The sequence below is a fragment of the Schistocerca cancellata genome, chromosome 2 (assembly GCF_023864275.1).
Source record: "Schistocerca cancellata isolate TAMUIC-IGC-003103 chromosome 2, iqSchCanc2.1, whole genome shotgun sequence".
Classification (NCBI taxonomy): Eukaryota; Metazoa; Arthropoda; class Insecta; order Orthoptera; family Acrididae; genus Schistocerca; species Schistocerca cancellata.
The window spans coordinates 357344210-357368209 of NC_064627.1; the positions used below are offsets into that span (position 1 = coordinate 357344210).

Here is a 24000-nt window from a genome sequence, read left to right on the forward strand (position 1 = left end):
TACCTTGTAGTGAAATGTTCAAAGCATTCAAATGGCTAGTTAAATCTGCTAAGAACACGAGATCACATTTCCATGAAGGCTCTTTCAATTCAGGAACACACATGTTATTTATTTCCATGAACATATTTATCTCATCTAATAGGCAAAAAAATCGATTTAATAATTCGCCACGACTAAGCCAGCGGACCTCGCTGTAATAAGGCAGACTACCATACTGGCTTTCTACATCCTCAAGAAAGCTTTTAAATTAACTGTGTTGCAGCCCATGCTTCCTTATATAATTGGTTGTACTAACAACAACACTCATCACATTTTTTAGAGTGATACTCTTTGCACATAAGTATTCCTGGTGGATCACACAGTGAACGCCCCTTATTTCATCCGGCACGGTCAGTTTTTGCATTTTCTCCTTCAACAGCGCAACGAAACCTGATTTTTTCCCTGTCATAGCTAGTGCATCGTCTGTAGACACTGAAACTAAAGAATTCCACGACAATCCTATATTTCCAACATTACTTAAAATATCACCTCCGGTTGTAGTGTTCTTCATGGCTACTACATCGAGGAGCTCCTCCCTCACCTGAAGATCTCTATTAACACCTGTAATAAATATGGCAAGCTGCGCTGTTCCAGTGATATCAACAAATTCGTCCAGAGCTAGAGAATACGCCATAAAATCTTTACAGATATTTGCAAGTTGGCTCTGGACGTCGTCTGCCATGTCCTGTATGCAACGCATAATGGTCATGTTAGATAATGGCACAATCTGAAACTGGTCAACTTGAGATGGACACAAATGTTCCGCTGCAACTACCAAACATTCTTTTATTAAATCACCATCAGTGAAGTGGTGCAGGGATTTTGCTAAAAGCAAAGCATTTTTGTAACTCACTCTGAGAGCTGCCTCAGTTGATTTTTCTTCGTCGTCCAGATCTTCTTCGGATAGCTTCCTTTTAAGTTTAATAACTTCCTGTGCACGATCTGGTCCATCACATTTTCCACTTCCGTAGTCTTTTGCGTGGTACGACATATAATGTCGCTGCAAATTAAATTTCCTAAAAGAATTCAGCATTTTGTGACATACTAAGCATTTTGCAACACCATCTTTTTCTGTAAACAGATACAATTCCTCCCAATGGGGGTTGAACTGCGAAAGCATGGTTGGGGTTACACAACAGCGACTTGACATGATTCTTAACCAGTGAAGTGACTGTTAGAGTTGATCGTAGTACTTTAAACGTTACATAGTCGGCGCGAATTCAATAGGCACGCTGCTGCCCTATTCAAATGTGTGCGCGCATTTCCCCTCCCTACTCCACGAGCTTGCACATGCTCGCGAGCACGTGCCTGAGCAGAAGCGAGTACTAGCGCTCAAAACCAGCCAGTTGTTAAGCCCTGTGGTAGATGCTATTTCACCACTGCATTGTTCATTACAGATGATGGAAATAATAAATATGAAGATGTGACAATTATGTCATTTCACACAAACAATTTTTTCAAAAGATAAATGGGATCAAAAACAAGATTCCCATTTACAGAATTATAATGCTAGTTACCAGGAAAGAGAACTGTTGCAGCATATGCCTAGGTATGAAGAGGCAAACCACACTGGCGACATCACAAATTATGAACTTCCAAAACTTTTAGCACATTACTCTGGGAAGAAAATATCCCGTCTAACTGTAGTTGCTAGTGGATTACAGTGGACTTCTCTGCAGACCCCCCATTATCTGAAATCTAACTAGACATAACATGTAAGAATGCACCACTGACGTCTGTCACCTCACCCTATGTCTATCCTGGAATTTCAATACTACGCAATGTCTTGTTTATCATTCATGCATAACTCCATAGTCTAAGAGAGTGGCAAGGTACCTCTCTCTATCCTGCAACAATACTGAACAGTTGTACGCCAAGTTGTCACATGTGCAATTCTCCTCACAATGTACAAGAAAATCTCTGATTTTACCAGTGTGGCTGCTCCACTGGGCCATCTGCCCAATATTTAATGTTGATCTTCCTTCTTGTTGTGTATTTTACCAGAGTTACATGTACCTATAAAAGTTATGAAATTATCATAGCTTTCATGCATGCCATTTTTATTTTTTTACTGTGGCTTCATCATTTTGTTTGCTAGTATGATTTTCTCTGGCAAATTTGAAACAACTGTATGCTTCAAATTAATGAAGGGAACAGAAACTCCTCACTGCCAGATTTAGTGGCAATTTACAAACAACTACGCAAAATGCTATGGCTTGTCCAGTCTCTGATTAAGGGCTCAGTTTTATCTTATTTGGATCTAAACAAAACTGTTGAATACTCGAAGATCAATAAATAAATTATTCTGCATAACATGAGTTCAAGGTGCAAAATACATACAACCTGGATCAGAATAACTAAATGATTGAGAGTTAGACACAAAAAGGGCTGGTCATCTCACTTCATCATTACCCTGCATACACAATATGCCCATGACATCAACAAGTGTGCAATTCAGTACTGAATTTCTTCATGCACTTTCTGTTAATGAGGAGTACCGAGTTTACTTTGGATGACTGCAACAGCCTGATCACTTTTCTGCTCACTTTCTCTATTGGCATTCTTCTGCATATTAGAGATATTACAGTGGAAAACCAAACAGAAGACACAGTTAAGTTTATTCTCTGGTTGGCTGCTGCTATGGTAGCTCTTTTGTAAACAACTGGTTGTCAATCACTAGGTTATTCTGACACTGATACAGGCCACACAACCTCAGAGCACTACTGGCTAATGCAAAATTATGAGATATACTGAGTTTAACTAATTGTAAAGAGTTATTTCAATTTTCAGTAGTTTTTCACAGCTGATCAGAGCCTCATAAAGAACGAATAATCTTTGGAGTTTCCTAACACTGTCTTGAATAATAGGTAAAAAAACTGGTGTTAACATAAAAAAGCCTTTAGAAACTGCTTCACCACAAAGATCAAAGAACACTTCCAACTTTTGACCACTGTACACATGAGAAACAGAAATAAGTAAGAGCAAAACTGAAACTGGTAAAAAAAACTCACTCTTGAAGGAAACATATTGGATTTCCTGGGACGAAATAGGTGCAATTTTTTTGATTCAGTGAATTTGTATGGTAGGATCCATAATAATAATAATAATAATAATAATAATAATAATAATGCTGTTGTACTGTTGATTTTGCTTTAGTGTTCAAAGTTTGAAAGAAATTTTTGCTTAGCATGAGCAATAAGAAAATTATTTGAAACTACCAGTAAATTATTCAACTCTGAAGAGAATGTTGAAGATCTCTCGAATAAATCCAGACATGTTGTGGCCCATGTGCTATGTATATTTGTCTTGTGGAAGGTCGAGGATTGAACTGATGTTTATTCACTAACAGTATTGGTAAGTTCCACTGAAGTTAAAGAAACCAGCACCTCAAACAGTCCTAGGCCCTAATCTCAACTGACAAGCAAAAGCTTGGGAAAGTCAAAACAAGTGTAAGGAGAGCTAATTTTCTTAAATAATTTGAAACTAACATCTTACCTGTCAAGAAGTCAATTCTACATAAAATAAGTCTATTTAACAGAGATATCTCTCCTGATGGTTGCTGATTATGAAGGCACCAAATAGATGATAGACTAGGACTGAAATACAAAAAAGGCTTCTGAAACTGCTTCATCAAAGATCACAAAACAGTTACAACTTCTGACCACTCTCGCTTCGATAAACAGTTTATCACAGGTGAACATAACACGAAATGTACCACATGCCTGTAAAATGGCACAGACTGTCTCCATCTATAGGAAAGGTTGCAGAACAGATATGCAGAACTGTAGACCCCTCTGACAGACATCAATATACGGTAGAATTGCAGAATATTTGTTGTGTTCATGTATGACAACTTTCCTGGAGACAAAGCAACTGTTCTTTAAGAACCCGCTCGGTTTACAGAAGTACCATTTATGTAAAACTGAAATTGCTCTATTCATTTACAAATCCAGACAGCAGCAGATAGGAGAGTTCAGACTGATGCTGTGTTTCTTGACTTCCAGAAAACCTTCCATATGGCTAGTATACAAAATAAATATGCGCCTAACATCCAAACCAAAATGCAATTGGATTTGTTAGCGAACAGAATTCAGTTGTGGCGCTATCAGAAGTGAAAGCAGCATAAACTGTTCCTCTAGAGAGAAGTAGGACCACTACTGTCTGTGGTATGACAAAGCTGTCAGTGATCAGTCAATTGAATCAATCACAACCGCCAAGTATTTTCGAAGTATCTCTCCAGCTCAATTAACATGGAACAACCACATAAATCTAGACACAGGGCAAGCAAATGACAGACTACAGAGTTCCTGACAAAAGCCTCACTCAATCAGTTTTTGAGCATCATTTGACAGTCTGTGACTTTTATCAATCTGACTGAACAGAGGAAATGGAGAAGATTCTAAGAAAAGTACATTTCATCATGAGTTCTTTAGCCAGTGTGCAAATGACGCAGAACTGTTCAAAGATGTGCCATTGGGGAAACTACAAGAAAGATAGAGTATGCCAAAGAACTTTAATCTCAAAAATCCAAAGCTTACATTGCACAAGAATCATGATGATAAAATTAGACATTTTAGCTAAAGAGGTGACACCAATGTTCCTTCTAATATATCACCTGCAGCTGGAATAAGAGGCGAGGAAATTTACCAAGTATAATATGTAACCCCACTAAACATAAAGATGACTTACACATTAGCTATAACAATGAATAAATTACACAGTTTGCTTATATGCCAGTAAGCAGCTACCCTCATTCAAAATTACTCACTGTTGATGTATGGGAAGTAGTTGAAATATAAAAAAAAATTTCTGGAACACCTAAAACTGATTTGCATATTTTCAACCATTAAGCAGCTGCTGCTCAGATAACAAGGTGCAATATTGCTATGGCAGTGCTTCTCTACAAAAGTGTACCAGATTTGAAAGGCAGTTATTCCATCCTGTACCAATAAGTCTGAACTGCTTCAGTTTGTATGAACGACAACAGTCTGCTGGTATGCTATATCTCCGGTATTCCTTGTCATCTGTCAGTGCCAGAAGAAAAACAGTAACATGTGCCAGAAGAAAGTGAGATAGTGTTCACTTGATGAAAGGAAAATTAGGGTTTAGTGTCTTCCATTGACAATGTCGTTATAGAAGCTTGAATTGGAGAAGGGAACAGGTTTTTATTTATTTATACATTATTTTATTATTTCTGAGGGATGCGAAGCTGAGGGTTGGTGGGGAAAAGGGAGGGGGGGGGGGGGGGGGGGGAGAGAGAGAGAGAGAGAGAGAGAGAGAGAGAGAGAGAGAGAGAGAGAGAGAGAGAGAGATTGGTGGATGGGGGAGATCAGCTGTGCCCTTCATTCCAGCATTTTCCATAAGCAATTGTGGAAAATCCAAATCTAGATGCCCCAGCACGAATTTCAACAGTCATCTTCCTGAACGAAGTCCATTGTCTCACAACCATTCCAACTTGCTCGGTTTCACTTTATGAAATAATTTGCAATACTTGCCTTTAGTGATGCTTCAAGTATATATACAAAAGAAACAGCAAATGTTTGTGTACCCATCATTTGCTTACTAGACTAAAAAAGTGATTAGCGCTCTACAGAAAATTAAAGCCAAGGTCTCTTCACAAAACGAAGGCATGATAATAATAATAAAACAACTGTTTTTAAGCCAATCGAATTCTTTTCAGTTTGGTGTGCTCTATAGTTTTTTGTACCTTCTTCCTTCGAGTAGTCAATATTTTACTTATTATATATTAGTTACTATGGTAAAACAGGACATCATCAGTTCTTTAGTTGTCAGAATAACCTTATGTTTTGCTACCACATTATTTCATTATTTACTTCCTGTTCCAAAATAATGGAAGTTTCAAAATAACACAACTCAAGTTTTAACTGCACTTAAAACAGTGCAAATGTTAATAGAAAGAAACCAGAAGATTCAACAGCAAATTGGAACACCATGTTTTACTAAAATAGAGTTTACAATTTTTCAATTATATGTGACAATGTCATGAACAGTAGTGATCCACTTACAGGTGACTATATAAACACTAGTGACTGGAGATCAATTCTGACCTTAGTTCAGATACTGAACTTAGTTTAAGAATCTGCTCTGTTGTGTAACACTAAACTTGAACCTACTGGATGATATTAACTTTTGATCTAAATTAGCATGAAATAATCCTGGCAACACCTGTAAACACATTTATCAACATGATTAGTGTACTTCAACCAAATATAGTATTTATTGTAAAGATGCTGTGCTGTAAAGATGGAGGAAAGTAAACAGAAAAATCTCATAATTCTCCACAGTCATACAGGATTTACTGCTTTCTGCAAAGAAACAGATGACGTTACCACAACCAACAATAGGAATGGAGCATGTTGCCATTGACTTAAATTCATTCAATACAAGGACAAATCATCACTGGCAAAATTTGAAAATATTATATATATATGATATTAAATATTAAGAACAGTGTCAAGAAAGTATTTGAGCAAGACAAGGTATAATTTCAAAACACCTTTCACAATTATGTAATTACATGAGTCGTGTAAACATAACAAAAACAGTGTCAAAACTGTTCAAGGCTGAAATACATAAAACTACACATAATAATTTTGTCAGCTTACTGTTACAGAAAGTGCAAAGAAACTAACTGCAGCCTGAAAATCGTGCTTTATTCCAACACTTATGGTGTGGAGTTTCATGAAGTTTTACACAGTGGTTTGCATACATTTTAATATGCTCAGATTATCTTTGGAGACAAATATTCTGCATAAATGATAGTTTGTAATATTCGTTACAATGTCGTTCATTTTCTGTTCTGATACAGATTTAAATAATATTGAAGGCTCCAGTTATTTGCACCAGTAAATGAGATGGAGATGAAGGAGAGAATATTTACGCTGAGTTAGTAAGAACAATATTGTAAGTTAACTGTGACATCTAATTACAGGCAGACGTGCAACATGTGAGCCTAGTTTCTGTGACAGAACCTACAGTTTCAAATCACACAAAGTAAGTTATCTATGTTAAACACCACTGCCAAAACGAAAAACACTGTATGCTCATGGAAAATGAAATAAGAATGTTAACACTGAAAACAGATACATTAAAGAACTAGAACCAAAAGAAACAGAAATGAAATCAGCTTTCCAAAATACCATTTTGTAAATTTATCTCAATTTTTAAACTGTTTTCATATAAAAGGAATGTTCAGAATGTAAGTACACTTTGACCGTAATCGGTAAGAAATACCACCAAGTGCGAGCCACATGCTGTGATTCGCTTCATATTTGCAGAAGCAGCAGGACCTGCAAGATTTTTTTTTGAGAATCTGAACGGTTTATGTTGAGCTTGTTATAAACAGAAAGATTGTATTTAAATGGTGTAGGGAGCTTAGTGGCGGCAGAACAAATGTTTGTGACAAACAGAGAAATGGAAGACTGTCCATTTTGGCTGATGTATTGGTAAAAAAAAAAAAAAAAAAAAAAAAAAAAAAAAAAAAAAATCAAGGAAACTCTTCATGAAGACCACAGATTGACAGTGGATGATATTTCTGTGATGTTCCCACAATTCTCCAAAACTCTCTTATACGAGACACACTTAAGAAACACTGAGACACCGAAAACTGAGCAACATTGGTCCCAAAACAGCTGACGGAGCATAACATGAAAAATAGAGTCCATAGCACCACATACTTTCTTGAGTGACTTGAATTGGATGGCGAGGATTTTCTGAGCACTACTGACTGTAGATGAAATGAGGGTGACTAAGTACAAGCCTGAGACAAAATAAAAAGTCGTCACAATGGCGCCACACCAATTCCTTATCTGCTAAAAAATGCAGAACCACGATTTCGGGCAAACATCATAGCTTCAGTGTTTAGGGATGGCATTTTATTGGCGGAATTTCTGCCTTGTGGGGGCACCATGAAAGCACAATGATACTGAGAGACCCTAAAAGAAATTAAAAAGAGAATTCAAAACAAAAGTAAGAGAAAGCTGATGAGAGGAGTGTGCTTGTTGCATGGCAAAACATGCACTCACACAGCTTTAGCCAACCAAGGGCTCTTGGACTTATTTGGATGGGATGTTTTACCCGTTGAAATATCGGCAGTCGTCAAGGACGCTGCATGGCTGCATTCCTATTCAGTTTTTTAAACATTTTACACACCAGGACAAACTCAAGTTTCACATATTTAGTAAGTATACAATTTGTTCACACCAGTCTTTGCTATTTTTGTGTCAGATTCAGTACACGACATTTCTGGGTGGAGCATGAGACCACTCTATAGCAAAATGCTCAGCTACTGATACCACATTGACTGGTTTCGAGGAAACATGTTGGAACGTTAGAGTTAAAGCTGTTCACTAATCTGTCACAAACGCGTAATGCAGACAGTCTCTTTTGTTATGTGCTGCAAGTTGCAGTGATTTCTTCTCTTATTTGGAAGGGGGCCACACAAGAAAAATGACCTCAGGTCCAGAGTACATGTTGGTAAACCCATAAAAAAATCTGACATCCTGGAAACACTTCCCACATGATGGCACATAAATGACAAATAATACGAGGTTCAACATTACCCTGCAGAAACCCAAAATCTTGTTTCGATATCTGGAAGCAAGGAGAGGAAATGTCTTCTAGAATGTCAGAACAGTAATTGATGCCTATGTTTCCACAAAAAGCAAATGTCCCTGTAACACTGAACAGCAAATTGGACACCACTCAATAAAGAGGTAAAGCAGTTTCTGTAGTTCAGTAAACGAAGTCAGCTTATCAACACTAGAACGGCAGAGTTTCTGACAATCCTAAAATGGAAGAAAGGGGTCATTTTGACCCCACATAAAATATTTTCATATTTGACTTACACAAGTACTTTTAAAGTGTTTGTTAATCCATAATTTATTTCTAGTAATCACAACAATTATTTACAATTAAAAATAATAATTACTAATTTCTTTGAACAACAAAGTATCATACAAATTTTTTGTTGCTGCTGCTACAAGTTTCTTAACTATAGGTTTTTATTTATTAAATATTCATACAACCTTCTAGACACATTTAGTAAATTTGGTTCATTTTGCTCTCACATGTTTTACAAACAGCTCTGTATTACTTTTCACTCAAGTCATTTGCAGCTGCTAGATGCACTTACCACAGGTGATTTCTGTTTTGCGCGCACATTTTCTGCACATGGTTTTGTGGCACTTTACAAAGTTTTTGCTGGTCTTGTTGCCTTTGCAGGGGCTGATCTGGCACTTCCTCCGCTTTCTACGCAGATTTCAGTCCCATATCCTCTTCCTTTGCCTGATGTTCTCGCTCTTTCGTTCCCTTGAATTCATTTGCCAGTTGAAATAAGAACGTCTTCCTTTGCATTTTCTTGTCCATTACTATGTTATAGATGACCCATGCATTTATTGCCGCCATGTCCCGTATGTTGTAGAAGACATGCACTGTCCATCTCCTACATGCCACCTTCATAGTACATTTACATTGATCAACCACGTCCACCCTGTACTTTGTTACATTGTAGAACATTACGGTTTCAGGATTTTTCTTCCCTTCCTTGCTTCAGCATGCAGTGTACTCATAATTGTGACATTTTTATTCTTCTTTCCTTGGTATACAGTCAAGGTGCAGCCTGTATAGCCACTATTGTGCAGTATTGTGGTGGATTGTATTTCAGCATTCGGCTTCCTTACTTGATCAGGGATTTCACAGTGAATCTTGTTCATTGTACCACCTAATGAAGTTTTCTTTTCTTTCAGATATTTTTAGCAAGTTGAAGAGACATAAAGAAGTTGTCTGTGATCACATTTCTTCATTGATTTACAAGTGGCTCCATAAGACGCAGAACGAAGTACTCCCCAAGTGGTTGTTTCTCTCCGTGAGTGTCCTCTTTGCCGAGGTAGGGGAAAACATTACATATATATTTTGTTGTTACATCCACAGCCAACCAGAATTTGAGATTATATTTGTCTGGTTTGTTGGACATGAATTGAGTAAACCTGCATCTTGCTTTGCTTGGTAACAGCTGCTTGTCAATGATTATATTTTCTCCAGGGCGGTAAGCACAAATACCGTTTTCAATGAACTTTCCCCAAATTTCAGATACAAGAGTGAATTTGTTGGCTGCCAGGCGTTCAGCACGGATTTATTTTTAATCAAAACACATAAATCTGAGAAGCTCCAGAAATGTGTCCCTCAGCATAATGTCCTTGATAAAAGCAGGCCCCCAACAGTGCGGCCAGATATCATCAACAGGCATACCTCTTGTGCACAATACAACCCGAACATACACGATGGCGATCAGTTTGTCCCGTTCCTCAAGTGACACAGTCCACTCATTGTTTTTTAGTAATTTTCGTGCATTTGATTCTGTATACTTCTTCATGAGATGTAGCAATTGCTTCATCAAAAATAAGACTGAAGGCCCTGATGACAGAGCTGTCCATTCATTGGCAAGCATAAGAAGAGGGACCTCATCTCTCCTTTACAACATTCACAGCTGACCGCCTTCCAGAAGATGAATAATTTCCAATCCCCCACATGGTTCCATCCCTTGCAATCATCTTTGTAGAAGCTTCCAACTGTACCCGCTGTGGTGAAAGAGGTGATGATTGACGCATATCAGCATCTGAATGCTCTCCCACTAATTGTCCCTCGTTCACCATGTCTTCATCTTCACTTGTGTCAGGTACATAATCATCATCTTCATCAGTGAAGACAATTTCCGATTCAACTTCGTAATTCTCTAAGAGATGTAACACTTCTTCATCAGAAAGCCCATGCTTACGATACACGCTCGAAAACATGTTTCACGGACATAAACTGCCCGAGTGACAACATAAGCTGAGGCCGACTGGAATGTACATGTGTCAAGTTGCAACAATGAGGGGCAACTGCCCTGCATTACTGCTCACTGTAGCCACTGTATTGTTGGATAATTTACTTATGTTCAGAAGGGAAATTACAGTGGGGTCAAATTGACCCCTTCCACCGTTCTATGTATACTGAATGAAATGGCGAAGAAAATTAAAATATTTTGTAAATACTAAAACATCTTCAGGATGAGGAGAAAAAATTAGAAAAAGTCATAATTTCATTAACAAAGTAAATAAACTGGATATGACAATGAACGTAAAACGTATGACAGAGGTCATTTTGACCCCTTCTACCGTTCTAGTGTTAATGAGATTAGAAAAAACAACAATGTGCTTCACAGTTGTTCCACACAGTGTCTAAAGGCAACTAAAAGGATTTCTTGATAAAAATCTTTCCACCTTCCAATGTCTTGCACAATCATAATTTTGTATACAAGTCAATGTAGATTAGTGTGTAAAATTCGTCTTGTAGATCAAATAGAAATCCTCATTGAGAAGCAATGTTCAGCAGAACACAGGAAGGAAGATTTAGTGTTTAGTCAACAACAAGGTCATTAGAAATGTAGCACAACCTGACTAAAAAAAAAAACACACCACAGACATTCACCTTAAGTAATTAACGGAAACCAAAGAAGCCCTAATTTGGCTACGTGAATAGGGATTTGAATACCATTCCTTCCAAACATGTCCACTGCCGTAACTACTGTACTGTCTTTCAGTATCACCCTCTAGCCTGGAGCAACAGTACTTGCACTTAGATGGGGGTGTGAATGAAATGCAATTACCAATTTACCGAATTCAAAAAATATTTAGATTGTATAGACTTGTTATGGACTAGACCAATATGATTTATCTCAACTGGTAAACCTTACACCTACCTCAGCTGTTGGTATCTCCCTAACCCCCCCCCCCCCCCCCCCCCCCGTCTTGTCAGTGGTGCTGTGTAAATTCAAGCTCATTTTGTTTTATCCTATTACTGGATGCAGTGTGAAAGCACATGATATTTTTTATTGCTGCAATAAATAATATATACATCCTCCTCACCCTGCCTCTTGTCCCACGTGCTGCTCCCCTACCAAAAGAGGTAGTTTTCTGCGACTCTGAATTTATGTGGTTAACAGCAGGTTGAACTTCAGATGCAGTAGTAGTAGTAGTGGTAGTAGTGCTCTCAGACGGTGTTGTAGATGGAGCAGAGGATGGAGACAAACTAGTGTAACAATGATCCATACGTATTGTTTCCTTCAGCTTTGATGCATCTTCATCCACTGATAACATATCTGGAAACAACATACAGGCAAAATTACATAAATATTCAATATACAAGTTTGTTAAACCAATAAGAAATGAATGGCTGCAACTAAGAATTTTGAAAAAAAAAAGAAAAAAAAGAAAAAAGAAAAAAAAAAAGAAAAGAAAAGAAAAATCTTACTAAGCAGAAACATTACTCTAGCATTAAAAATGTGGCAGCACACAGTAGTGTGCTGAGATATAAAATATGGTACACAATGGTGCTTGGCTCTTAATCCCATTATTTTAATTTATTTTCAGGAAAGAGTTGAAGATAGAGGAGGAGGGAAGAGGGAAAAGGACTGGCAATTTTTAAGAAACGGAACGAGTTAAGGAAAAGTCACCCAGAATCCCGGGTCAGGGGAGACCTACCGGACAGTACGAGAAGGAAAGACCGACTGTTGGAGATTGCAAAGAATGAGATTTGAAAACCTGAGGGAACAAAGATGTAAGATAAGGTAACAAGCACGACAGAGATTACTGAAAAACTGTTGTGCATGAGTTGGTAGCAGTGGAAAGCTAAGTGCAATATACTTGGTAAACAGATGTAGTAGGGGGAGTTAGCAGGTCAGGAAATAAAAGATACAGAGAACTAAAAAGGAGTAAAGAAAAGGAATAGTTGATGAAAAGAAATGCTGAGACAAAAAAAAAATTAATCTAACATAAATTCAGGCCTGGTGGATGGCAAGAACCAAGCACATGTTGTAACGGCAGTTCCCAACTGCAGCATTCAGAGAAACTGGTGTTAGTGTGTGTGTTGCCCATGTCCATTCATCCTAACTGATAACTTGATGGTATTTACACCAATATAGAAGGCCAAGCAGTGTTTACGTATCACTTGGTACATGACATGTTTTACAGGTGGCTCTCTGATAGGAACTGTCAGGCCAGTTACAGGGTGGTGTAGGTGGTGGTAGGAAGGTTTGTAGGGCAAGTCTTACAGTGGGGATGGTCACAGGGGTAGGACCCATAGGGTAGGGAAATGGGTGCAGAAGGGGCACAGGGTGTAACAGCTACTCTAGGTGCGGTGGGCAAACCATCAGACAGAATGGGCCTAATTTCAGGGCATGATTTTAGAGTGTCAAACACACTTGCTGAAGTAGCTGCTCAATGCATTCATGACCAGGAAAGTATCAAGGGATAAGAAGTTTGCAAAGTTGTTTTTTGGAGGGATAAGCAGTGCCAAGATTGGATGTGATGGCCCAGGAAGTCTGCTTTCGAACTAGGCAGGTGGGATAAATACATCTTGTGAAGGGTGAGGTCAGAACAGGTATGTATTGCTGTAAAGAGTCTGCATCTGAACATATAAGTGTACCTTGAATGCCAAGGTTGTATGGGAGGGAAGATTTGGCATCGAAAGGATGTCAACAGTCAAAATGCAAGTATTGTTGTGTATTTGTATGTTTAATGGGAACAAAAGAGTGTAGCTGACCTTCAATGAGAATGACGTCAACATCAAGGAATGTGAAATGGGATTTGGAACAGGACCCTGTAAAATTAGACTTTATGGCAATGATGGCATCACAGTATTTAAACCAAACTGGGGACTGAAGGCTTAAGGATCCCAAGCAAGCACCATCCAAATGACCCATGAGAAGGCTGGCACAGGAAGGAGCCATTCTGGGTGCTACAACCATGCCCCTGATCTGCTTGTATGTCTGCCCGTCAAACGTAAAGTAAGAGTTGGTAAGTATTAAATTGATAAAGGTGAGCAGCAAGGACTTCATACATTTGGAATCAGCTGCGCACTGGTTGATGTAATGTTAAGCAGCAAACAGACCATGTATGTGGAGAATGCTGAAACAGAGATAAGTAGCATCAAAGGTGACAAGCAAAGTATGTGATGGGTGTGGGATGGGCACAGACTGCAGACAATCTAGGAAATGATTCGTGTCCTTAATATAGGAGGGGATTGAAGCCGACCACTTTGGGATGGCCAGGATGATTGCGTTTGTGGTTCTTAGTAATAAGGTAAAAGGTGGGCAGTGCAGTTTTGGTGAGGTAAGAAGTTCTATGGATTGAGGTGTTAGACCTTGTGAGGGGTCTGATATTTTAAGGAGGGACTGTAGGTCAGTTTGAACCACTGGATGGGATACTTATGGCAGATACTGTATGTAGAAGTATAGACCCTCTGTAATATAATCACATCGATCAATTACCGCAGAGGTGGATTCCTTGTTTCCTGGAAGGATGATGATGGCATCGTCACTTTAAGAAATGAAAAGCCTGGAGTTCTATAAAGGACAGGTTAGTGTAATATTGTAGAAACCTGAGAAACAGTTCTGAACCATTGCTGGATGTTAGGAATTCTTTGAAGGCTTTTTAGGGGCGATTTGAAGGTATTGTTGGTGTATCAAGTTGGCATCATGGCCAGAACTATTCCAGGCGGGGTTCAGTGTCAGGTTTGCAGTTGGAAAGGTTTTGAGACTGGGTTGCAAATGATACTTCCAAGTGACATTACGTGGCAAGGAAAGTAGGTCCTTAACCAAAGCATCATTATTAAATGGAAGTTTAGAAAAGTGAGACACTTGGGATAATACAGATAATTCAGGTTGGGGAGAGGTAATTAGATGAGAGGTTGGGAACAGTATACTGTTGTGACTGATTCCTGTGATCATGAATTTCCATTGTTCTGGGAGGCTGTGGTGAAAGCTGGGTAATGTGAAGGAGGTTAGCCAAGCTATGTTTGTAAGAGAGGAACAGTGGTTGATGCTGCAGCTGTTTAGGGAGCTGGAGTGGGACAAGAATGGCAACACCACCATTGAGGTAGTCTAGGAGAAGGTAGGACAGTTCTGGAGGTGATGTATGGCCTGTTGTTGCAGTTTGAAGTTGGCTTGGTGGATGATACCATCCAAGTAAACATGAGAGGCAGATAATCATGGGTTTTTGTAGGAGAGGAGTCTGGTGGAGTGGAAATTGGCACATGTGGTTTACAGGCCACAGATTTGCCAGGTAAACGTAACAGATTGCTGTATTTGAATCTATAAGAGTGGGATTACACCCAGAAATGGAGACTTTCAAAGTTAGGCCTGGGGGGCGGGGGTTTAGCTCCCAGGGGCAAGCAGGTTTCAAGACACAATATATACAACCTCATATTAGATAGTGTAAAAGCATGTATAAGAAACAACTGAGTATTATATGGGATTCATCATGGCAAAATAGGAGGGTATTAGTACTGGAGATGGTGGGAGAAAAACAAAAACAAGCAAAGTAAAAAAAAATAAAAATAAAAAAATTGAAGAATGTATAACATTTCAGAAAATTCCAACAAAAATTGTAAGGTCATTACTATATGGTAGAAAGAAATTTCGATAAGAGAAAATTACAACAAATCGCAACTTGGAAAGTTTGTAAAAAAGATGTGAAAACAGACAAGACCTTAAAAACAGGGCAAACAGAGACAGGAAGTAATTGGAGCAAAATAACCTTTTGTGTTAGGGAACTGGAATAATCACACTTATCTCCATCAACAAAGTCCTGCAGTTATGTGTTCCTCACCTTTCCTTGGATGGTATCATCAACCAAGTCAACTTCAAATTGCAACTAGAGGCACACTTCACCTCAAAAAGCTATACTACCTTCTCCTAAACTATTTCAATATTAGTGTTTCCATTCCAGCTTCCTGAACAGCTACACTATCAACCACCATTCCTCTCCTACAATACTTAGCCAACTTTCTTAACATCACATAACCTTCACCCCTGCTCACAGAGCAATGGTAACTCATGATCACAAGAATCAGCCACAAAAGTAGTGTGTTCTCAACCTCTCATCTCAGCCCTTACCCTGCCTGAATTATCTGTATCATCCAAGGGTCTCTCTTTCAACCTTAAACCTGCATTTAATCATGCTGCTTTGGTTAAAGACTTACTTCCCTTCCCATGTAATGACAACTGTAAGTAACACTTTGCAATCCAATCTCAAACTTTCCAACGACAAACCTGACACTGAACCCTTACTTGAACAGTTAGGACCACGATCCCAACTTTATCGACCACCACTACCTCAAAATCGCCCCTAAAAAATCTTCCAGGAATTCCGAACATCCGACGTTTGATAGTATACGTTTTGCCAGGTGCAGCAGGGACAAAAATATCCAGCAATTCTTCACAACTCTTTCTCAGGGCCCTATAACATGACCCTAGCCTGTCCTCTGCAAACAGCAGGCTTTTCTGCCTTTAAAAGTGATGGCTCTATCACTATCATCCTGGTGATCAATCACTGTAATCCTGGCAGACACGGGATGAACCATTGCGATACTTGACTGATGAGAGTATTGAAGTGACAGTCTACACCAGCTTTCTGGCATTTCTATGTATGGCATCTGCCATCAAGATCCGATACCTGTCGAACAGACTTAAAGTCCCACCTTAATATCTAGGACCCCCTTACAAGGACTAACAAGTCAATCCATAGAACTTCGTGCTCCACCCAAACCCCACACCCCCACCTACTACCACCTTCCTAAGACCCCTCGCTACCCAGAGTTGTTGGCTTCACTGCCCTCTCATATTAAGGATGCCAACCATTTCCTAGGTTGTCTGAAATCTGTGCTCATTCCACTCCCGTCACACACTTTCCTCATCACCTTTGATGCCACCTCTCTATATACCAAAATTTCCCGTACACATGGTCGGTCTGCTGCTTAACATTACATCAACCAGTGCACACCTGATTCCAAAACTGTGATGTTCTTGCTCCTCACCTTTATCAACTTTGTAGTTAACATCACTTACTATACTTTCGAGGGGCTGACGTACAAATAGATCTGGGGCCTGACCATAGCAGCTTGGATAGCTCCTTCCTATCAACTTTCTCATGGGTCAATTGGAGGATGCTTTCCTAGGATCTGTAAGTCTTTGAGCCCCAGTTTGGTTTAAACACTTATGACATCTTTGCCATATGGTCTAATGGTGAGACTGTGACCTGTTAAAATTATTGGAATCTCAAAATACGTTATCCCAATTAAATTTCACTTGGTCGTCTTCCTAATCCAACACCACATTCCTTGATGTTGACCTCATCCTCACTCATGGTCAGCTACACACTTATTTTCCCATTTACCATACAAACAGACAACAGTACTTATATTCGGATAGTTGCTACCCTTTCTACACCAAACATTCCCTCCCATACAACCCTGGCATTCAAGGCAAACTTATCTGTTCAGGTGCAGATTCTTTACGACAATACACCACTGTTCTCACCTCAACCTCCATTGGATGTAATTATCCCACCAACCTAGTTCAAAAGCAGATTTCCCAGGCCATTACAATCAATACTGGCACTGCTGATCCCTCAAGAAACAATTTAGTACACCTCCTGTCACTCGGTATTATATTTGTCATGAATGTACGAGGGTCATTCAATAATTAAAGAGACAAATTGGTCTAGGGAAAAAACTGTTAGTAGGGGAAGTTTGGTAAAATACATTTCAAGATGGCGAATTCACATGAAATGTCCACATTAGTTGAGTTATTCGTTTTTCACTTGCTGAAGGTGAGAAACCAGTGAACATATACTGTAGAATGTCTAAAATTTGCGGTGAAGGTTGTATGAATCGTGCAAATTTTTAGAAGTAGGTAGAGCAGTTCAAAAATGGTCGTGACACCGTGGCTGACTAACACCGTTCTAGCCGACCAGTTGCAGTTTCGACTCTCTCACTTGAAAGTAGGACTGATGACATTATTGATGCAGACTGCCATGTGACTGTAGAAATGATAGCTGATGAGGTTCAAGTTAGTACTGGTGCAATTCAATTCATAACATGATCTGTAACATGCCGGCCGGGGTGGCCGAGCGGTTCTAGGCGCTACAGTCTGGAATCACGCGATCGCTACATCGCAGGTTCGAATCCTGCCTCAGGCATGGATGTGTGTGATGTCCTTAGGTTAGTTAGGTTTAAGAAGTTCTAAGTTCTAGGGAACTGATGACCTCAGAAGTTAAGTCCCATAGTGCTCAGACCCATAGCCATCTGTAACAAGTTGAAGTACCACAAAACATGTGCAAGATGGGCCCCAAAGGAGTTGACGTGGCTACACAAGGAAACAAGGTTGAGAGTGTGCACAGAGCTAAAGGAACATTATTAAAGAGAAGGTGAACCCTTCCTCAACAAAATTTTAACTTGTGATGAAACTTGGGTTACCTATTATGAGCCAGAATCAAAAAGACAAAGCATGGAGTGGAAGCACACCAACTCATTGTCCAGAAAAAAACTCAAACCCCAAGTGTCAGCAGGAAAAGTCATGTTAATGGTGTTTTGGGATGCTGAAGGTCCAGCTTTTTGAGATTATCTTAAAGAGCAGTGTACAATGAACCGCCAATACTACTCAGATTTGCTTTTAAACAAGGTGAAGCCAGCCATGAGAGAGATGTCGCGGACAGGTGTGATTCTCCTGCAAGGCTACGCACGTCTTCATATTGCTCAACTAACCTGTGAAACCATCAACAAAATAGCCTGGGAAGTACTGCCTCATCCCCCTTACAGTCCTCATTTATAACATAGTGATTTCTATTTATTTGGTGCACTGAAGGAGGCATTATGTGGGAAGAGGTTGCAGGACAACAAGGGTGTTAAAGTGCATAAATGTTCAAGGGGATTTTGTTGAACAGTAGAAAAACTATTGTTTTCTAAAAATAAATGATTTTTCCTCTAGATCAATTTGTTTCTCTAATTACTGAATGACCCTTGTACCATGCAGCTATTTAATAAGTTTGTGATACTCTGAAACCATGCCCTAAAATGATGTCCATTCTGCCTGACAGATTGCACACCACACCCAGAATAGCTGTCAGATCCTTTGCTCCTTCTGCACCCATTTCCCTACACTATGACTCCAGCTCCCGTGACCGTTCCGCCTGTAAAAGTTGCCCTACGCTACCCTATACCAAAAAACGTACTACCAAATGGAGAGCCACCTGGTAAAACAACACGTCATGTTGCTGCTGTTATGTAACACTGTTCAGTCTTTCACATTGACACTGGCATGACTACAACCAAGTTAGAATGAATGGGCATAGGAAGATGCTGTATACAGCACCAAATGAGATTTGAAAATCTGAGAGCTTAAAGGAGGAAGATAGGGTAATAAGCAAGACAGAAATTACAGAAAGAACATTGTGCACGAGTTAATGATAGTCAACACGTAAGTCCAATATAGTTGGTAAACAGGTGAGGATGAGGGTGGAGGGATTAACAGGTCATGAAAGAAAAGATATGCTCTACAACATGGCAGTCGTGACCTCAATGCTTATATCACAACAAGAGCCAGATACCAGTTTTCTCAGAACTCGGCAGGTGGCAACTAGTATTAAAATATGCCTTTGGTTCTCACTACTCGTTTGACCTTAATATACGTTAATTTCTCCAGCCTCGGCGTTTCTTCTCAGTGGCTATTCCTTCCTTCATTAACTTTTAGTTTTAGCTTTTATTTTCTGACCTGTTAATCCCCCACACTCTTCCTCAAATGTTTACTAAGAACAGACTTAGCTTTCCACTCTTATTAACTTGTGCACAATGTTTTTTCAGTAATCTCTGTCTTGCTTATTACCCTTATCTTCCATCTTTAAGCTATAAAGTTTTCAAATCTCATTTGGTGCAGTCCCCAACAATCAATCTTTTCTTCTAGTCCCATCTGGTAAGTCTCCCCTGACACAGCGTTCTTGGCGACTTTTCTTTAATTCTCTCAATTTCCTCAACCTTGCCAGTCCTCTTTCTTTGTCCCTCTTCCTTTCTCTTCAAAGCTTCTGCCAGAAGTGGTATCCACTGGTTCTGAAAACTTGCAAATTTCCATAACTTTTACATGTGTAGCTGCTGGCACCACTTTGTGAGTAGATTTTTTTATCTAAGCAATTATATTATGATTATTTCTGTCGATATATAGCAAGTGATTAACTTTTTCTACAACATTCTCACAATTGGCGAGCCGCTCTCAACCTGGCATCTAAATTATCTGCCACTCCTTCCCATCCCTCAAAAACTTCTAGCTCTTCCCTCTCTGAGGAAGGAATTAGCAGTCTTGAATGCTAGGATTAGCTATTTCTACTTCTAAATGTCAATATCATCACCTCCTAAGGCTATGCTACTGACCTGCCACTCTGTCCCCTTATAATTCTACAATTTTTTCAAGTTAATTATCCTTTTCTTCTTTTTTATTTTCAACATTTATCATGAACCATGGACCTTGCCGCTGGTGGGGAGGCTTGCGTGCCTCAGCGATACAGATGGCCGTACCGTAGGTGCAACCACAACGGAGGGGTATCTGTTGAGAGGCCAGACAAACATGTGGTTCCTGAAGAGGGACAGCAGCCTTTTCAGTAGTTGCAGGGGCAACAGTCTGGATGATTGACTGATCTGGCCTTGTAACATTAACCAAAACGGCCTTGCTGTGCTGGTACTGCGAACGGCTGAAAGCAAGGGGAAACTACAGCCGTAATTTTTCCCGGGGACATGCAGCTCTACTGTATGATTAAATGATGATGGCGTCCTCTTGGGTAAAATATTCCGGAGGTAAAATAGTCCCCCATTCGGATCTCCGGGCGGGGACTACTCAGGAGGACGTCGTTATCAGGAGAAAGAAAACTGGCGTTCTACGGATCGGAGCGTGGAATGTCAGATCCCTTAATCGGGCAGGTAGGTTAGAAAATTTAAAAAGGGAAATGGATAGGTTAAAGTTAGATATAGTGGGAATTAGTGAAGTTCGGTGGCAGGAGGAACAAGACTTTTGGTCAGGTGATTACAGGGTTATAAATACAAAATCAAATAGGGGTAATGCAGGAGTAGGTTTAATAATGAATAAAAAAATAGGAGTGCGGGTTAGCTACTACAAACAGCATAGTGAACGCATTATTGTGGCCAAGATAGACACAAAGCCCATGCCTACTACAGTAGTACAAGTTTATATGCCAACTACCTCTGCAGATGATGAAGAAATAGATGAAATGTATGACGAGATAAAAGAAATTATTCAGGTAGTGAAAGGAGACGAAAATTTAATAGTCATGGGTGACTGGAATTCGTCAGTAGGAAAAGGGAGAGAAGGAAACATAGTAGGTGAATATGGATTGGGGGGAAGGAATGAAAGAGGAAGCCGCCTTGTAGAATTTTGCACAGAGCATAACTTAATCATAGCCAACACTTGGTTCAAGAATCATAAAAGAAGGTTGTATACCTGGAAGAATCCTGGAGATACTAGTAGGTATCAGATAGATTATATAATGGTAAGACAGAGATTTAGAAACCAGGTTTTAAATTGTAAGACATTTCCTGGGGCAGATGTGGATTCTGACCACAATCTATTGGTTATGAACTGCAGATTGAAACTGAAGAAACTGCAAAAAGGTGGGAATTTAAGGAGATGGGACCTGGATAAACTGAAAGAACCAGAGGTTGTAGAGAGTTTCAGGGAGCGCATAAGGGAACAATTGACAGGAATGGGGGAAAGAAATACAGTAAAAGAAGAATGGGTAGCTCTGAGGGATGAAGTAGTGAAGGCAGCAGAGGATCAAATAGGTAAAAAGACGAGGGCTAATAGAAATCCTTGGGTAACAGAAGAAATATTGAATTTAATTGATGAAAGGAGAAAATACAAAAATGCAGTAAATGGAGCAGGCAAAAAGGAATACAAACGTCTCAAAAATGATATCGACAGGAAGTGCAAAATGGCTAAGCAGGAATGGCTAGAGGACAAATGTAAGGATGTAGAGGCTTGTCTCACTAGGGGTAAGATAGATACTGCCTACAGGAAAATTAAAGAGACCTTTGGAGAGAAGAGAACCACTTGTATGAATATCAAGAGCTCAGTTGGCAACCCAGTTCTAAGCAAAGAAGGGAAGGCAGAAAGGTGGAAGGAGTATATAGAGGGTTTATACAAGGGCGATGTACTTGAGGACAATATTATGGAATTGGAAGAGGATGTAGATGAAGACGAAATGGGAGATAAGATACTGCGTGAAGAGTTTGACAGAGCACTGAAAGACCTGAGTCGAAACAAGGCCCCGGGAGTAGACAACATTCCATTAGAACTACTGATGGCCTCGGGAGAGCCAGTCATGACAAAACTCTACCATCTGGTGAGCACGACGTATGAGACAGGCGAAATACCCTCAGACTTCAAGAAGAATATAATAATTCCAATCCCAAAGAAAGCAGGTGTTGACAGATGTGAAAATTACCGAACTATCAGTTTAATAAGTCACAGCTGCAAAATACTAACGCGAATTCTTTACAGACGAATGGAAAAACTGGTAGAAGCCGACCTCGGGGAAGATCAGTTTGGATTCCGTAGAAATGTTGGAACACGTGAGGCAATACTGACCTTACAACTTATTTTAGAAGAAAGATTAAGAAAAGGCAAACCTACGTTTCTAGCATTTGTAGACTTAGAGAAAGCTTTTGACAATGTTAACTGGAATACTCTCTTTCAAATTCTGAAGGTGGCAGGGGTAAAATACAGGGAGCGAAAGGCTATTTACAGTTTGTACAGAAACCAGATGGCAGTTATAAGAGTCGAGGGGCATGAAAGGGAAGCAGTGGTTGGGAAAGGAGTAAGACAGGGTTGTAGCCTCTCCCCAATGTTATTCAATCTGTATATTGAGCAAGCAGTAAAGGAAACAAAAGAAAAATTCGGAGTAGGTATTAAAATTCATGGAGAAGAAGTAAAAACTTTGAGGTTCGCCGATGACATTGTAATTCTGTCAGAGACAGCAAAGGACTTGGAAGAGCAGTTGAACGGAATGGACAGTGTCTTGAAAGAAGGATATAAGATGAACATCAACAAAAGCAAAACGAGGACAATGGAATGTAATCAAATTAAGTCGGGTGATGCTGAGGGAATTAGATTAGGAAATGAGACACTTAAAGTAGTAAAGGAATTTTGCTATTTAGGGAGTAAAATAACCGATGATGGTCGAAGTAGAGAGGATATAAAATGTAGACTGGCAATGGCAAGGAAAGCGTTTCTCAAGAAGAGGCATTTGTTAACATCGATTATAGATTTAAGTGTCAGGAAGTCGTTTCTGAAAGTATTTGTATGGAGTGTAGCTATGTATGGAAGTGAAACATGGACGATAACTAGTTTGGACAAGAAGAGAATAGAAGCTTTCGAAATGTGGTGCTACAGAAGAATGCTGAAGATAAGATGGGTAGATCACGTAACTAATGAGGAGGTATTGAATAGGATTGGGGAGAAGAGAAGTTTGTGGCACAACTTGACTAGAAGAAGGGATCGGTTGGTAGGACATGTTTTGAGGCATCAAGGGATCACCAATTTAGCATTGGAGGGCAGTGTGGAGGGTAAAATTCGTAGAGGGAGACCAAGAGATGAATACACTAAGCAGATTCAGAAGGATGTAGGTTGCAGTAGATACTGGGAGATGAAGAAGCTTGCACAGGATAGAGTAGCATGGAGAGCTGCATCAAACCAGTCTCAGGACTGAAGACCACAACAACAACAACATTTATCTGCTATTGATGTGGTTAATAGGGGATGGACCTGACTGTACAACATGTACCTAACATTAGCAATCAACTTTTTTTAAAAAAAATTATTTTTGGGTGGATGGGTGTGATTGCTCACAAGCAACAAACTAAATATTCGCAACACAAACTTCATGACAGTTTTTGTGTTATTAGTAATGAATGAATGCTACATAAAAATAATGATGATAAAATAAAACCATGATTTTTATCATTGTTTCTTTAACCAGATTTGAATACTCATACTGACTAAGTAATATTTTATCAGAAATAACTCTGAACTACCTCACACCACATAAAATTGTTACCTGTCTG

At 39.4% G+C, this 24000-nt stretch overlaps 1 protein-coding gene across 1 annotated transcript in view; it reads right to left on the reverse strand.

Annotated features, from left to right (window-relative positions):
- The window catches only part of LOC126161744 (uncharacterized), a 213099-nt gene that overhangs the window by 114465 nt on the left and 74634 nt on the right, over positions 1-24000 (reverse strand). The window contains exon 5 of the mRNA XM_049917784.1: positions 11967-12199. Within this exon, the coding sequence (XP_049773741.1) occupies positions 11967-12199 (233 nt within the window). The remainder of the gene's footprint in view (positions 1-11966; positions 12200-24000) is intronic.